The sequence below is a fragment of the Cheilinus undulatus genome, linkage group 17 (assembly GCF_018320785.1).
Source record: "Cheilinus undulatus linkage group 17, ASM1832078v1, whole genome shotgun sequence".
NCBI classification, from domain to species: Eukaryota; Metazoa; Chordata; class Actinopteri; order Labriformes; family Labridae; genus Cheilinus; species Cheilinus undulatus.
The window spans coordinates 31,087,119-31,104,267 of record NC_054881.1 but is presented as its reverse complement, the minus strand read 5'-3'; the positions used below and the strand labels follow the sequence as shown (position 1 = coordinate 31,104,267).

Here is a 17,149-nt window from a genome sequence, read left to right as displayed (position 1 = left end):
TGGGAGGAAGCATCGATATTCTGACGACTGCATTTCTTCACCCATTTCTCCCTTGTTCTACATGGTGGCAGTGACAGGCTAACACCAGTCAAAGATGAGGACATGCTTAAAGAGTAACTTAACTTTTGAGATTTAGCCGAAGTTCATCTACCCTTAAATTCTATAAAAATGCCTTTAGAACATAATAGAAGAGCTGACAGTGGGGATATGGCACACCCACAAAAGACAAAGACAAAATAAACCTTCTTTAATGTAAAAATGAAAACAGATTTCTACAAAGTAATGTCAATTAAATCAAAACATGTTAAGTAAAATAAATGACTGCTTGAATATTCACCCACTTCAAGTCAGTACTTAATAGATGCACCTTTGGCTGTAATCACAGCACTGAATCTGTGTGGAGAGGTCTCAATCAGGCTTGTACATCTGGAAACTTTTCTCTATTTTTCTTTGCAAAACTGCTCAAGGTATGGCACAAGCTACAGGTCATTGGTGAGTCAGTGGGTAACAGTTATAACAGAGCCAGTGACAAAGAAAAGTGATTAATTTGTGGTGGAACCCTGTGCAGTAATACATAGTACATACTCACTCATAAAGGATGCAAAAAAAAAGAAACCTAAAACATGGAACAATATCAAAATGAATAGCAAATAGACTCCAAAAAGGCAAAATAACCTGTTGTCTACATACTGTTTCGCTTGAACTCATAGCTTTCCCATCATATTGAGTTTTCTTCAGCAGGGCTGCACTCCAAGAACACTTAAGTGAGCAGTGGCCTGCAGCATAAGTTGGAGTAGGTGGAGTATGTAGAAATTCAGGGTTATGGGGAGCTATACTGTGGTAAACCTCAGAAGAAAGACAGGGCTATGACAGCAGGGAGACAGAGCAAACATGCATCATACAGTCACCTGGACTGACAGCAGCACCACAAATGTCAGGCAGTATTTCAGAGCTACTATACAGTAGAAGCTATACAGGTCCTTCTCAGTGAATAAGAATATAATCAAAAAGTTGATTTATTTCAGTAATTTAATTCAAAAAGAGAAACTCATATATTCTATAGATTCATTACACATAGACTTTTACATTTCAAGTGTTTATTTCTTTTAATTTTGATGATATTGACTTACATCTAGTGCAATCCCAAAATTTAGTATCTCAGAAAATTAGAATATTTTTAATAAGTTCAGTATTGGAGATTCATGGTGTCACAGTCTAATCAGCTAATTAACTCAAAACACTTGCAGAGGGTTCCTAAGCCTTTAATGGTCTCTCAGTCTGGACCGGTAGGCTACACAATCATGGGGAAGACTGCAGACTTGACAGATGTCCAGAAGACAGTCACTGACACCTTGCACAAGGAGGGTAAGCCACAAAAGGTCATTGCTAAGCTGGCTGCTCACAGAGTGCTGTATAAAAGCACATTAATGAGAAGTTGAATGGAAGGAAAAAAATGTGGTAAGAAAAGGTGCAGAAGCAGCAGGGATAGGGGCAGCCTTGAAGCGATTGTGAAACAAAGCTTAGTCTAGAATTTGGGGAAGCTTCACAAGGAATGGAATGCAACTGGAGTCAGTGCTTCAAGAGCCAGTACACACAGACAGATCCAGGATATGGACTACAACTGTCACATTTCTCGTGCCATGCCACTCTTGAACCAGAGACGTCAGAGGTGTCTTACCTGGGCAAAAGACAAAAAGAACTGGACTGTTGCTCAGAGGTCCAAAGTCCTCTTTTCAGATGAAAGTACATTCTCTATTAAATTTAGAAATCAAGGTCCCAGAGTCTGGAGGGAAAGAGGAGAGGCACAGGAATGAAGTTGCTTGAGCTCCAGTGTAAAGTTTCCACAGTCAGTGATGGTTTGAGGAGCCATGTCATTCACTGGTGCTGGTCCACTGTGTTTGATCAGGTCCAAGGTCAGCGCAGCTGTCTACCAGGAACTTTAAGAGCACTTGATGCTTTCCTCTGCTGAGCAGCTTTATGGAGATGCTGATTTCATTTTCCAGCAGGACTTGGCACCTGCATACACTGCCCAAAGTACCAATATGTGGTTTAAGGACCAGCAAACTAACCTGACCTAATCCCCATATGGGACATTTTCTATTACAAGGGGCAGAGGTGTCAAGTAACTAAGTGCAAATACTTCATTACCTTACTTTAGTAGAAATTTTGGGTACCTATACTTTACTGCATTAATTATTTTTCAGCCGACTTTTTACTTCTACTCCTTACATTTTCACACAATTATCTGTACTTTCTACTCCTTACATTTTAAAAACAGCCTAGTTTCTGCTATTTCATTTCAACTTGTTTTCATTCTGGCTTGTCATCGTTCAAAAAAACCACAAATAAAAAAAACAAAAACCTATCCAGATAAATTGTGCCATCTGGATAGAGTGAATTTAAGTGTGGTTGGATGAGAAGTATAAACATAATACCATTTTGACACCCTATTGGTCTGTACGCGAGCCATTGCACCTTTGGACATGACACAAATCACATCACACTCCAGCAAGGAAATAGCAGACGTATGTAGCCTAATATGAAGATGTCCATGGAACAGGAGCGAAATGTCCCAACCAAGCACCAGCGAGGAGGTTGGTAGTACAGATATTTGGTTCTTGAATGTTTTTGCATTGTACTAAAATACGTTCATTTTCAATGGGCATAAATGCGGCTGAAACAGGTGCAGCCCAAATGTTTCAACATTAACATTTAATATAACATTATAGTCATTATGGCCTTTAGAAAAATGTTTTTTTGGGGAGGTGGGGTAGAGCACTAGGGTAGAATGGAATGGAATGGTAGAATGGAATGGTAGAACGGAATGGAATGTATAATGGAATGGAATGGTGGAATGGAATGGTAGAATGGAATGGAATGGAATGTATAATGCAATGGAATGGCAGAATAGAATGGAATGGTAGAATGGAATGGAATGGAATGTATAATGGAATGGTATGGTAGAATGGAATGGAATGTATAATGGAATGGAATGGCAGAATAGAATGGAATGGTAGAATGGAATGGAATGGAATGTATAATGGAATGGAATGGAATGTATAATGGAATGGTATGGTAGAATGGAATGTAATGTATAATGGAATGGAATGGCAGAATAGAATGGAATGGTAGAATGGAATGGAATGGAATGTATAATGGAATGGAATGGTGGAATGGAATGGAATGGTAGAATAGAATGGAATGTATAATGGAATAGAATTGTGGAATGGAATGAAATGGAATGGTGGAATGGTAGAATGGAGTGGAATGGAATGGAATGTATAATGGAATGGTGGAATGATGGAATGGTAGAATGGAGTGGAATGGTGGAATGGAATGGAATGGAAAGTATAATGGAATGGAATGGTAGAATGGACTTTAAGTAGTTTTGAAATCAGTACTTTTATACTTTTACTTGAGTAAAAAGCTTGAGTTGATACCTCAACTTCTTCGGAAGTCTTTTTAAACCCTAGTATCTATACTTCTACCTGAGTAATGAATGTGAATACTTTTGACACCTCTGACAAGGGGTAGTATAGGACCTTAGTATGAGCACATAAACCTGGAGTTTTTGTCTTTTTTTTAAGTTGCACAGTGAATGGTGACATTAGACCACAACTGTTAAGGAGTTGTAGTCAGTCCAAGCAGAGGCAGGGATAAAATATATCTCCCAGTGGGCTGAAAATGTATCATAGAGGAGGGGAAATCCTCCAGCAAATGGCACCCTGCAAACCACTTTGACATCAGCATGGCGTTTAGCTCAGCGTGGCAGAAAGTCATGGTGGAAAAGCCCCAATAGAGAAGCTATGGAGGATTGTGAAGAGGAAGAGATGAGACACCAGAACTAACAACACAGAAAGCTTAAGGCCACTATCAGAGCAACCTCGGCTTTCATGACACCTCAGCAGTACCGCAGACCGATTGCCTCCATGCCACGGTGCATTGCAGCAGTATTTCATGCAAAAGGAGCCCCGTCCAAGTATTGAGTGCTATAGATGTTCATACTTTTCAGTAGTCCTTTTTTTAAAAAGGGTTTTAAGTAAAACTCGAATTCTAGGAAACACTGAATTTTGTGATTTCATTAGCTGTAGGCCAAATTCATCAAAATAAAAAGAAATAAACACTTGAAATATATCAGCCTGTGTATAATGAATCTATAGAATATATTAGTTTCACTTTTTGAATTAAATTACTGACATAAATCAATTTTTTGGTTATATTCTAATTCATTGAGATCCTCCTGTACAATGAAAATTGGAATATGGCTGATTAATGTTCTGTAGATGCACCCTTTCAATCGTAGATTCATTTATGAAAATCCTGACCTGTTTATAAAGACTTACTCTGAAAGTTTTTCTTGGAGTTGGAATCTATTTTGCAACATTTTCCTGGTTACACGGATATATGGTAATAAAATTGTTCTCTACTCAGTACAATTCATTAGCAAGCATTTTTATGCAAATCCACCCAGCGTAAAAATCCATGCAGCTCTACCCTAAAGCTCCATGAATAGGTTCTGATTTATTAAAATGACAGCTCTGTCCATTTACTCAGCTTCTACAATTGCCGTCTTAGCTGTCTCACCGTGATACGAAAGACGCCCTAATTCTTTTGGATCCAAATTGCTGAACCCAAAAAACTATTTCCACTGCAGTAAAATCCTTCAACTTTTTAATTTCTCCACTCTCTGTTCTGCTCTCTTATCAAACAGGGAGGATGCTCCTCCACCTGAAAGCCGCCCTGTGAGTCGTCATACTAGCCGGAGCACCAGTCAGCAGCCACATGTCTCTTACAGTCAGGTTGAGGGGAGTGAGGCCAGCTCCTTCAACGAAGCATTCACATTCACCCCCTCCAACAGCAGCCAAGGACACACACCAGACAAATGCACACCAGTCAAGTATGACAGCAAGTATGGATACGCAGTCTGATGATCAATTAGAGCTGTGGACTGAGGGGGATTTGTCCGTCTTTGTGATGTTTGCAGACAAGCTTTGGCACTGTTTGGACACCTGAAATTAAACAGTGGGATTGTTGCTAAAGTCTGTACAAAATAATTCAAACTGCTGTGAGATTTAAAAATGTTGTTCAGGCTTACTAATCCAAGAGACATAGTCCTGTTACTGACTGATGTAAAAAAAAAATACATGGGTTTTCAGGAATGTAAGTGTTTTTAGGGCTGGAAGTAATTGTGTAAGATATTACTTTTAACATATCTGCATAAAAATGTCTGAAACACACTACAGAATAATTCACTGTCTTGTTGCCAATTATTTCAAACCATGAAAGTGTATTCCAGGTCACTCTGCAATATTTCGTCAGCTGTTAGCAATGACACTCATTCACATCCAGGGAAGCACTGGACAAATCAGATGATTAAGGGAGCTGTTATCACTAAACAATAAGCACAACAGCTCCTATTATACCATGCGATTTCAGGATACATTTTCACCCCTTTTAGAGTGACTGACCCAATTCAACACAGGTCCAGCCAACTGGTGCTAGTAGTGCTGATGAGGATCACCTGAGTGCAGTGAATGTGTCTCAAGTGACTGAAGTATAAAGACACTTGAGCCTGGAAGGTCCAGTCACTGGTTAACTGATAGTCCTGGCTACCATTATACCATGAAGACAAAAGAACACTCCAAGAAACTCAGAAAATGTTATTGAAAAGTATAGGTTGGGGATGGATGAAAAAAAAAAAAATCCAAGGCACTGAACATCCCCCGGAGTTCAGTTAAATCCATCATCAAGAAATGGAAGGAATCAGGCCATCCTCAAAAGCTGATGACTGTGCATGAAGGAGCTAGTGAGAAAGGCCACCAAGACACCTACTCTGAATGAGTTATGTAACATAGAGGGTAAAATCAATGTAGCAAAATATAGGAAAATCCAGGAGGACAATCTTATTTGGTCTCCAAGAGAACTAAGGCTTGGGAGAAGATTTATTTCCACTAAGACAATGACCCGAAGTACATAGCCAAAGCTACACAGAAATGGTTTAAAGGCAGCATGGTGAATGTTTTGGGGTGGCTGAGTCAAAGCACAGACCTCAATCCAGTAGAGAATTTGTGGCTGGACTTGTAAAGGGTTGTTCATCCTAGGCAACCTGACAGAGCTTGAGCAGTTTTGCAGAAAAGAATTGAGTAAAATTGCAGTGTTCAGATGTGCAACTCTGACTGAGACCTATTCACACAGACGGTGCTGTGATTGCAACCAAAGGTGTATCCTCTGTATACTGACTTGAGGAGGGTGAGTATTCATTCTCACATTGACGTTAAAGAGGGCTTTTTTGGTCAGTAAAGCCAAATTATATTGACCATGATTGACGTATTAAATCAATGGGGTGAATATTTTTTTGAAGCCACTGTAATCCAAAGAAGAATCTGAAAGGACTCCAGTCTGAAATTCAAACAAAAGAAGAAATATTAATTTTATGATAGACCTCATTTGGAAATACCAAACCATTTCAAAACTTTAAAAACACAATCAAGGTCTTAAGTTTTAGAGGATGTACTGACAGGACTTGCTATGCCACTAGCCACATGCAATGTTTCTCTCCACTTCATCAATATTGACTACATCCCTCTTCATCTTTCTCATTCCAGAAACATTGGAGGGCTTCTGCATCTCCCTCAAACTGTGCTAAGACTTTTGTGTTTTCTCTAGGCGGTCCATTTTTGCAAAAACACACATCATAGCACATCCAAAGCTTAGAGACTGAACATGCCAGCATCTTCTGCTTCATTATTCTGCGTGAACAAGCGAAAGCTGATGTGTTCACTGTTTGCAGTTTACTTCTCAGTGGGGTGATTTTGAATAATTCAAGTTTGTTAGGTCAGCTTGAGTTTGTTGATTTATTTATTTTCACCCAATACCAGCATTTTTATTACATAGAAACAGCTACAAATAAAGCTGTATAGAGAATTTCATCAGTCTAATTAGCTTGGTAGGATTACAAACTTCATAAGATCTCTGCAGGAGTCTGGGTTTCAACATTCAAAACTGCATTAAACAGTCTTTAACAGTCTTCAGGGTTGTTTACTCCATGCATTAGCATCCATTGTTTCAGGCATTCAAATAACATGTAGTAGCTCTCAGTGCATATTTGATATAGAATAGCCAAACTGCATGTTGAGGTGATCTGGAATGCCTTCTTCCATATTGGTTTTGTTGTGTGGACAGTATGCATACTGGCTTGCATGAAAGGCTGCACCATTAACTGGCATGGTCTTGCCAGTAAGCAAAAAGCGTGACTTTATTTATGTCTGTCCAGCTTCACACACTGTGATGGAAATTCTGGCTCATTTTAAAGATAAATACCATTTGGTTCAGCTCAGTAATCAAAGCCAGTCTCTCGGTACCTAAACTGCTCTCTATTTGGTAATATTCGGGCTTTTTTAGTATCTATTACAAGTCAACAAAAACAGAAGGAAGGAAACCAGCTTTCAGATGAAAGCTTGTTCTTATCTTTCACGTACAAGAGCCAGCTCTTTCACCCAGCTCATTCACAAACAAAGCATCAGTTCACAACACTCATGTCATCCTTGACCTGCATTTCATCATCTTCGAACTTTTTGGGGGTAAACTGCATTATTTTTATTTATTTATTTTTTTATCTGTTACATCATGTTTGTTTTTAGTGTTTCCTGCAGTGCTTTACAGTCCCAGCAACTGCCTGAACAGCACGTGTCCTCTGGATTAAGTACAGCTGGGAAAAATAAAAATCTCAAATAGATTCTATATGAGGCCTGAATGGTGGTGCAGTGTCTGATGCCTCACAGCAAGAAGGTTCCCAGTTTGAATCCCGGTCAGATAGGGCCTTTCTGTGTATGAATTGTCTTCTCCTAAATGAATGGGATCTTTTCAGGTACTCCAACTTTTTCCTAAATTCCAAAGACATGCTCATTAGGTTAAATGGTGACTGACTAGTGTCCAGTCCAGACAGCTGAGATCTACTGCAACCTCAGACATGTAGAAGTAGAAAACAATGATTAAAAAGGCGCTCTGCTCAGACGCTGTTGCAACGTCCCATCCTGTGTTTATAGTACGAGCTATTAAGTGATCATTCCCTGACAGACGTGAGTCAGGATTTTGCACAAGTATCTACTGCACTGGCTTCAACAAACATAAATATGATCCATTACGCTAAAATACACATATTTTAAATTGCATTGAAGGTTTTATTTATTTTTAGTCTTTCAAATCGTTGAATGGGACAAAAAATATTCTGCACTAATTTTAGTATTAAAAAAAATAATAATAATGAAGAGGGGTCTCGCTGCAGACCGTACATCTCTGATGGCCACTATCACAGACCTTTCATCTGAGGCACTGTATATCTTAGAAATGAAGTGCTGTAATTTGCAGGTACAATGTTTTTTCTGTTTTTTTTACATTCAACTTTATTCATGAACAAAGTCTGGAAGTTACATTTATAAAATAACCACATATCAAACATATCAGACTAAGAAACATTTCATAAATAAAACAGAAAAAATTCAGAGGTTTAAAGTTACAGTTAGCACAGTGAGCTTTAGCAAATGTAGCTACAGCTATCATAGCTATGGGAGCTATGTAGATAACGTAGCTACCTTGCCTATGTAGCTAACATTAGCTTTGTAGCTTTATTCATATAGATTTCATAAGCTTCATGAGCTTTAGCTTCATAAGCTACATTAGCTAAGTAGCTCATTATCTACATCGCTTTCGCAGCTAATGGAGCTATGTAAGCTACAACTGCTATGTTAGAAAAAGTTTTCATTTATAAATAAAACAGAAATTAAGGTCTGAGGATTAACCAGGGATAAAATAATTATAGACCTGTTTTAGAAGTAGTTACACAAACGCTGGCTTGCTTTAACTCCATTAGCTTCAGCTAAAGGTAACATAGCTATGCTAGCTATGTAATTAATGTTACTACATGAGCTAATGTAGATAAGTTAGCTTTTCCAATGCGAGCTTTAGTAAATGTGGCTAAAGCTTATGTAGTTGTATAGATAACATATCTATGTTGTAATTGCTTTGTAAGCTTAGCTTTAGCTATGTTAGCTATGTGGCTACATTACCTATGTAGCTCCATTATCTACAGCTAAGTTAGCTTGAGTGACAAAGCTTTGGCAAACATATCCAAAGCTAACTGAGCTACATAATAATATAATGTAGTTGCGTAGCTTACATAGCTGCTTTGTGAGGTTAGCTTTGGCTTCATTAGCTATGTAGCTTGCAGAGATACATAAGCTATGCTTTACTCTGCTTTCTTAAATGTTTTGTTATCAGGTTTTGCATGTCAGGCTTTTAACTTTTAACTCTTGATATCCTAACCCTAACCAGAAGTTTAATCCTTTTTTGTTTGTTTGTTTTTTTGTTGCATGTATTTCCGTTCTGACACATACAGGGTCTCAGATGAATGATCTGTGAGTGTGGCTGTCATAGGTGAATGGTCTTCAGCCAGGCCAGGTCAGGTATGGGAGCATATGCCAGTTTGGAACTTCTCCCGTACTGCTCTGGCCTCCTGAGTGCGTCTTCTTTCTTCTTGATGAATTAAAAAAATCAATTACGAGCATATTTCCACCTGCAGTATCAGACTGTGCACACGCATTAGTGAGCTCAGGATTAGGATGACATTACTGATGTAAACTTAGACCAGGAGGGAGAGAAAAGGGGAGACAATTGTGCTCTGATACAAAATGTGAAATGCCTTAAGTGCATCCATAATTGTGTTTATGTATTTATTCTTCTGATTACTTAATCCGTCCCATCTCCTACAGGAAACACCAAGACCTCTCCCAAGAAAGAGAGAAAGAGAAAGACAGGCTTTGTGAAGTTCACAGCCCTCTTGGCCGTTGATTTTCCATTGCTATGTGTTTATGCTGCAGCTTAAGGAGAACAAAAGTGCAAAGATAAAACTGACAGAGTGCAAGGTGACTCAGGATCTGCTTGATTTGCAATCGCTGGCTTTAAGTGGGCAGCCCCATCACTGTATATAAGAATCCCATTTTCAGTAAAGCACTTATTATTTTCTTTCTCTCAGAAAAGACAACTCAGTGTAAGCTGCAGTCAATATATATTAATATTGAAATATGTGGGTGGTAAAAACAAGGGTTAGAGGTAAGGCTGTGCATACAGTTTGTAAGTATTCTAAAAATCAAATTGATTGAAAACAGTTAAAACTACAAGTTAAAAATAAAGCTGAGCGGAAGAGGCTACTGAATATTTCATGTTCTGTGTAAAAAGAATTAGAAAGTTGTCATACAGAATATTCAGAGAGAATTAAGACCCCCTTTTCTCATATTGCAGTCTGACGCTACAGTAAAAAAAAAAAAAAAAAAAAAAAATCAGATTATTCTACACTCAGCACCCCATCGTGACAAAGGGAAAACAGCATTCAAATTTTTTTGTAAATTAATTTCAAAAAATAACTGAAATATCATGTTGACTTACACTTACTGGCCATTTTATTGGGTACACCTTGCTAGTTGGACCCCTTTCAGCCTTTTGTCCACATAACTGCTGCTCACTGGATATTTTCTCTTTTTCAGACTGTTCTCTGTTAACCCTAGTGATGGTTGTGTGTAAAAATCCCAGTAGATCAGCAGTTTCTGAAATACTCAAACCAGCCTGTCTGGCACCAACCACCATGCCACATTCAGAGTCACTTAAATCCTCATTCAGATGCTTGCTTTGAAGTTTAGCAAGTCATCAGGACCACGTCTACATGCAAAAGCACTGACCTTACCTGTGGTAAAAGGCAACTTGGCTTTCACTTCGAGTGTTTAGCAAACTGAATGACCTATGACCTGTGTGTGTGACTCATGTGTTTTGCACTGAGAAAAGGCTTCCGTCAAGTCACTCTGCCATAAGCCCAGATTGGTGGAGGGCTGCAGTGATAGTTGTCTTTCTGGAACTTTTTTCCATCTCCACACAGGATCTCTGAAGCTCACTCAGAGTGACTACTGGGTTCTTGGTCCCCTCTCTTGCCTAAGGCCCTTCTCCCTCCTATTGCTCAGTTTGGCTGAACAACAAGCTCATGAAGAGTCCTGGTTGTGACAAACTTCTTCCATTTGACAATTAAGAAGGCCACTGTGCTCTTGGGGACCTTTGGTGCAGCAGATATTTTTTACAGCCCACAACAATCCTGTCTCTTAGTTCTGTGGGCAGTTGCTTTGACCTCTTGGCTTGGTTTTTGCTCTGATTTGCATTGTCGCATTTCATTTCCAGATCACTCCAATCCAGCTGTAGAAACATCTTAGCAACAATCAAGGAAAATAGGACTAACCTAAGCTAAATTTCAAGTATTTTGGCAAAGGGTCTGAATAAGTACGCCAATGTGATATTTCAGTTCTTAATTTTTAATTAACTTGCAAACATTTCTAAAATTCTGTTTTCACTTTGTCATGATGGGGTACTTAGCATAGATTAATGAGAACAAAAAGGAAGTTTTTCAACTGTAGCAACAGGCTGCAACATAACAAACTGAAAGAAGTGAAGTGGGTTTGAATACTTTATGAATGCTCTCAATATGCAAACTGGCAAAATCTGTCTGCCAACACACTGCTGTCAAAATGGCCCTTAAAAGTTTGTATAGCACAAAGTAAATGAAACACTGATCACTACAGCCCTAGAAACTCACAAAAATGATGAAGGGGCTTCACCTCTGGATTCATTTTAATTAGCACACAGAGTTTTCCTTCAGATTGAAAGTCTTCTGACACTTTAATTTTCACCAGTCTGCACAGCACCAAAATGGATTTCACACATGAAAAATCATCAACATTGAGGAAAGAAAAATCCCGTCACCTGATCGTCTGTAAAAATAAGGCAATGTACAAAAATCATAACAATGGAACAGAATTCCATGCAGACATTAAAACATGACTGAATTTGGCTTCAAATAAAACAAAATAAAAAAACTGTTGGTCCAGTTATCAAAACTTAGAAAATAATCTTGATCTGTGCAAATAAATCAAAGACAATGAACACCAAGATTTAAAAGTGTGGAGTGGTAGTTGAATGGAATGTCTTGATGTTTCCCTTTCACATACAGCTGATGGCGCCCACAGACTTGTGACGCCAAACCTGACATGAACTGCGTATGTCATTGTTGTTGGCTATAAAAAACCTTCCATCTGTCTCTGTGAGTCCATCTAGTCTCCGGTTTGGATGACTTAAATGCTTCACCATCTTGTTTATGTGGGCTCACAAGGCGAGCTGTCCCCAGGATGTTCTTTAAGTGCCTCTTCCCTTCGTCTTTTAGGGGATGGCAATGTTCTTTACTGGCTGATGTTGAGGTTCAGTAAGCGACCATTCTTCAAAGGCACCGTACTGTACATTGGTCTGTGTGTGTGTTTGTGTATGTGTGTGTTTGTGTGGGCCGCACATGGGCACATGCATACATGGAGAAGTAAAACCAGTCAAACAAAGTCGATTCCCTCCACTGGTGTCAGCCCACAAGGCATCACCATGACAACTAAGGCAAAATCTCTCAACGTGAAAACAGAGCATCCGTCTCTTTATCTATTTCTTACTTTTCTCATCTGATTCCTTGCTGACTCTAAAATTTCCCCCCCAACAATAATCATTAGTGATGATAATAATCTCTATTCAATAAATTATCTATACTGTACAATTATTTCAACTGGCATAGACCTGCAACAAAGGGGAGCCTTTTCAAAGTAAAGCTTTCCATAGTCAATTTCTGCTGTCTTCAGTTCAATAAAGCAGACAGAAAGCCTGTTTTTTCTTCTTTCCTGTACAGAAACTAAACAGGATCTCCTGCAAAAAAGAAGCAAAGCTGATGCATAACTGAAGATAGAGAAAAGGTGTAGAAACACTTGCTGAAAAATTGGTATCCAGCACAAAAAAAAAGTTGTCCTTGTGTTTTTTTCCTGGAGAGGGTGAATAATTTTCTCTGAGAACAGTAGATAGAAGATGTTTCCTGATTTAAAGGGAGCAGGGTCAGCAAACATCCAAGCTTTACTGCACTCCTTCTTCATCCACATAGGTAGAGGGAAACCATCCAATCTGCAACATAAAAGAGCAATTATCAGATATAAACACCCCTATGGTGGAAAATCTAATGCTAATTATGCCCATTAAGGCACTGAGATTTAAGCTGAAGATTTAGCATCATAACCATTCAATAACACTGAAGTGATTCCATTGTATGTGCAGCATCTATGCATCACACAAAAGCTACTCTGCTCTACATGAAGACTGTAAACCAGGGATGCTAATTAAGTCCTCTAAGGCACATTCTAACTTGCATTTAAGCAATGCATTTAGCAGGATAACCATTCAGTAACATAACAGTGAATCCATTGTGTGTGCAGCAATAAAACCCAACACTAAAGACACTCCATATACATTCCCGTATTGGTCAATGGAGTGCAATATTTTCTGATAACTGCACTGTGAAGACAGCAGCTTCAACTGATCTTAAAAAATTTCAGCTGTTGCTAGGCAACAATTTCTCCTCCTTGTTGGAACAATGAATACTGAATCAACAGACATGGATTTAAATTACATTTCAAAAAAGGACTATTAGGTGTTATATAATTGGTCTCATGGGTTGTCATTCACTTGAAGCCTGCATCATGTATCAATGACTTCTTGGTTTAATACTGCGTGCACACTTTACAGTCATGAAGGGGATGTATCCCAGTAGTGACCTTTAAAATAGGGCATTTGTACCTGATACAGTAATCTAAAAGCACTCATCTTATCCTGTTTCAGCCAGCATTTTTGATTGGATGTCATAGTTTAAACTAGCCTAGCAGCAGATGTATCAGATGCCTGACAGTGATTCAAAAACAAGATAAGCCAGAAGAAGCAATGGTGGGGGTTAAGAATGCAAATACTCTGTGGGCATTGAAGGCATCTGGAATTCCATAAATTATCCAACAGCTGATCAAACACAATTTTTTGGAAAAAAAAAACCAAACAAACCAAAAAAACCCCAAACTTTCCCCAGAGTTTTTCCTGCCAGTACAAACGTACATTTAAGGGTTGCGTAAGGGCAGCTTGTCAGGGAAATATCCAGTAGGATATAACCCAGAAAAATTAACAATGAGGGTGTGCTGAGGTTTTAATCCCGTAAAACAGCCCAAAAGCATAGACTGTACATAGAACAATCTGTGTAATCTCCATGCACATGATGGAATTGATTCATTGTACTTCCTGTTCGCCAGCAAGTCTCCTCTCTTTCACTGATACCGTGAAAATGTGAAATTACACATACATGGTCTCTGCTGCTTTGCTGCTACTTCCACGTCTTTCTTTTTACATCATGTATTTCCTCCTGAGATTCCCGTCTGACAGGGAAAGCCTCCCACTGTGATGTGCATATGTGAAGAAACAACCAAGGAAGATTTCAGAGGATACGTGACTTCAAATAAAACTTTCAGATGTGCACATGAAAATGCTGCTGCACTGAAGGTGCAAGAGAGTACTTTGTTTTGGAAATACTCTCCAGTGGCAAGATTCTGGACAATTGGTGCTTCAAATATAAGTTATCTTAGTCTCTTACTTCTTACTCATACACTGTTTTCTCTTGCTAAAATGGGCTTGATATTGATCAAAAAAGGTCTTATGAGCTGATCTCCCAGCACTAAAGAAGTGAATTTTCACACTCTGCAAGCTTCGAAAAGTGCTTCATGTTTTTTGTTTGGGCTTTATACCCCATTTCCACTTATGTACTGTAATTACTGTAGCTCTGTAAATATACAAATGAAGCATCCATGTTTGTTATGCAAATATGTTCATTTCTGTATGGATGAATGGATAGAAACCTACATTGTACGGACAAAAATATTTGCCTGCCTAACCGTTACACCAACAGAAACTGTAATGGCACTGTATTCAAATACATGTACTTTAACATGGTGTTACCCCCATTTTGCAGCTATAACACCCTCCACTCTTCTTGGAAGGCTTTTCACATGATGTTGGAGTGTTTCTGTGGGAATGTGTGTTCATTTATTCTGTAGAGCATTTATTAGGTCAGGCACTGATGTTGGACTAGATGACCCTGCTCACAATCTCCGTTCCAGTTCACCCAAAAGGTGCTTGACCGGGTTGAGGTCAGGGCTCTGTGCTGGCCAGTTAAGTTCTTCCACACCAAACTTATCAAACCATGTCTTTATAGTCCTTGCCTTGTGCACTTGGACACAGTCGTGTTGGAATAGAAAAGGGCCTTCCCCAAACTCTTACCAAAAACTGTTGTGAGAAGCAAAGACATCTTTTCCACCAAGAAAAGCTTTAAGTAGTGCTTTTCAGTTCTAATAAGACTACCACTATAGCTACATCTAAACTAGTCTCTTAACTGGTGGCAGCTATTGTTTACCAGCTTGCAGTACAACTAAACCATACCAGCAGATACCCCTTTGTTCTGGGGGGTATCTGCTGGCGATTGGTCAGCTAATGGTGACTGGTCAGCTATTTTTTTCTGACTGGGCCCTAACGTTCCACATCAGAGCTCTGCAAGATGGATCTGCCTGATGACAGGCATAGGACCTGGCCAATCCACCAGCCTTGCAGGGTTAGACCTCCTACCCTCATATCCCAGATATCCATAGGAAAGAACAGACCTCGAGTGGTCATGTCTTCTTCATAGTGGAAAAAAGGCATGAGCACACTTAGATATCATCTTCAAAAAATTACTTACTGCCTTTGTCTATGGAGGGAAAAAAGTATACGTGGCAACTACTACTACTTTCTTCACACATAAAGCCCTCTAGGTTTTCCTTCAGTATTTTTCGTTATTTGCTTTAATTTTTTTCTTTTCTTTGTTATGAAATTGTATAGCACATTTTTCTTCCTTTTTATGACAAGGTTTTTAAATTTGGCAGGCATGCTGTTTTAAGTTGTATTGTTCATAATCTCTTTTTTTGTGGTAGCAATGTAATGCAATGTCAGAGAAATGTAAATCTAGCCATGCACATGGCCACATGAAAAACCGATCTATGTATGTGTATTTGTCTAATAACTGCCCCAAAAAAGTCTCACATAGTAATTCTGAACAACCATCAATATACGTACATATTCAGGCAAAAATCATAATACAAGATAAAATCAACAATAAATTAAACCCCTAATTGCATACAGTGCTTAACATATTTATTAGACCACCTGTCATATTTGTCTCAAAGACCATCCAGCATCATGAAGTGCTTTAATGCGGACTCTTTCATTTTCAGTCAGCTCTCGACGTTTCACTATTTTGAACAGGAATGAGGGATTTCAAACTGAATTCACCCAAATTTGAGCCGGCTCAATGGGCTTCTCTGAGAAGTCAGAAATTAATCAAGCATAACATTCAACCACTAAAACTCATTTTTCTGTTCAGGAATGCAAGTAAATAACTATAATTTGACATATTAATCAAGAAATAATAATGTGCTTTACTATTTTTTCTGTTTTTTTTGTTAATCAGTACATTTGAAAATTCATGGATAACAACGATAATTATATTTTAGCATTAAAAATATCATTTGGGTTAAATAGTTTCTACATATTGGTGTATTAACCATTGCAGAAACATAAAAAATGATTTTGGTAATTACCAATGCTGTTAATTTAGGGGAAGCTGTGACATAAACCTTACTTCGGTTAGGGTTAGGGTGGTCTAATAAATTTGTTAAGCACTGTATATTTTTAATTGACAAATGGTACAAATATCAGTTTAATAGTTTCGAGAAATTATGCACAATATACATCATTTATTGCATCTCAGTTCAGTATACTTGAAAAACTTTTGCTTGCCCCAACTGCAGATTTTTCTACTTATTTGTAGCAATGCAGGCTCTATCTACTGCTATTTATATTTTGAAGATTTTTATCTGGACTTGTCAGTTTAGTGTGGCTTGAATTAAGTGTAATGGGATATTTCTGAAAATTAGCACAAATAAACCTGGATTTTTGTAGAGCGGACAGGTTTAGCAATGGCTGTAAGCAAGACGTAAACAGATCCTGAAGAAAAATTCAATAAAAAAGGCATTTTTGTACCCTAACAGCAGATTTCACAATGCAGCTTATCTGCACAGCAGCCCATAGCTAAGTGCATACTTCAGCTATAGATCCCTAGTTACTCTGTAACACTGTCAAATTTACAGCCTGATGCAGAGGATTCTACAATTAAGAGCTGACATCACAT

The 17,149-nt window shown here is 38.5% G+C and overlaps 2 protein-coding genes across 9 annotated transcripts in view; one reads left to right on the top strand and one right to left on the bottom strand.

The window, feature by feature from the left end:
* LOC121525319 (coxsackievirus and adenovirus receptor homolog) overlaps positions 1-4,928 on the top strand; it is a 45,331-nt gene extending 40,403 nt beyond the window's left edge. Inside the window, exon 7 of the mRNA XM_041811230.1 lies at positions 4,712-4,928. Coding sequence (XP_041667164.1) covers positions 4,712-4,928 — 217 coding nt within the window. The remainder of the gene's footprint in view (positions 1-4,711) is intronic.
* Positions 4,929-11,476: 6,548 nt separating this feature from the next.
* vav2 (vav 2 guanine nucleotide exchange factor) overlaps positions 11,477-17,149 on the bottom strand; it is a 324,026-nt gene continuing 318,353 nt past the window's right edge. For 7 of the 8 annotated variants that reach the window (XM_041811125.1, XM_041811131.1, XM_041811128.1 and 4 more), the window contains one exon: positions 11,477-13,020. In XM_041811125.1, coding sequence (XP_041667059.1) covers positions 12,973-13,020 — 48 coding nt within the window. In that variant the 3' untranslated portion in view covers positions 11,477-12,972. The remainder of the gene's footprint in view (positions 13,021-17,149) is intronic. The other variant, XM_041811132.1, reaches the window with a different exon arrangement.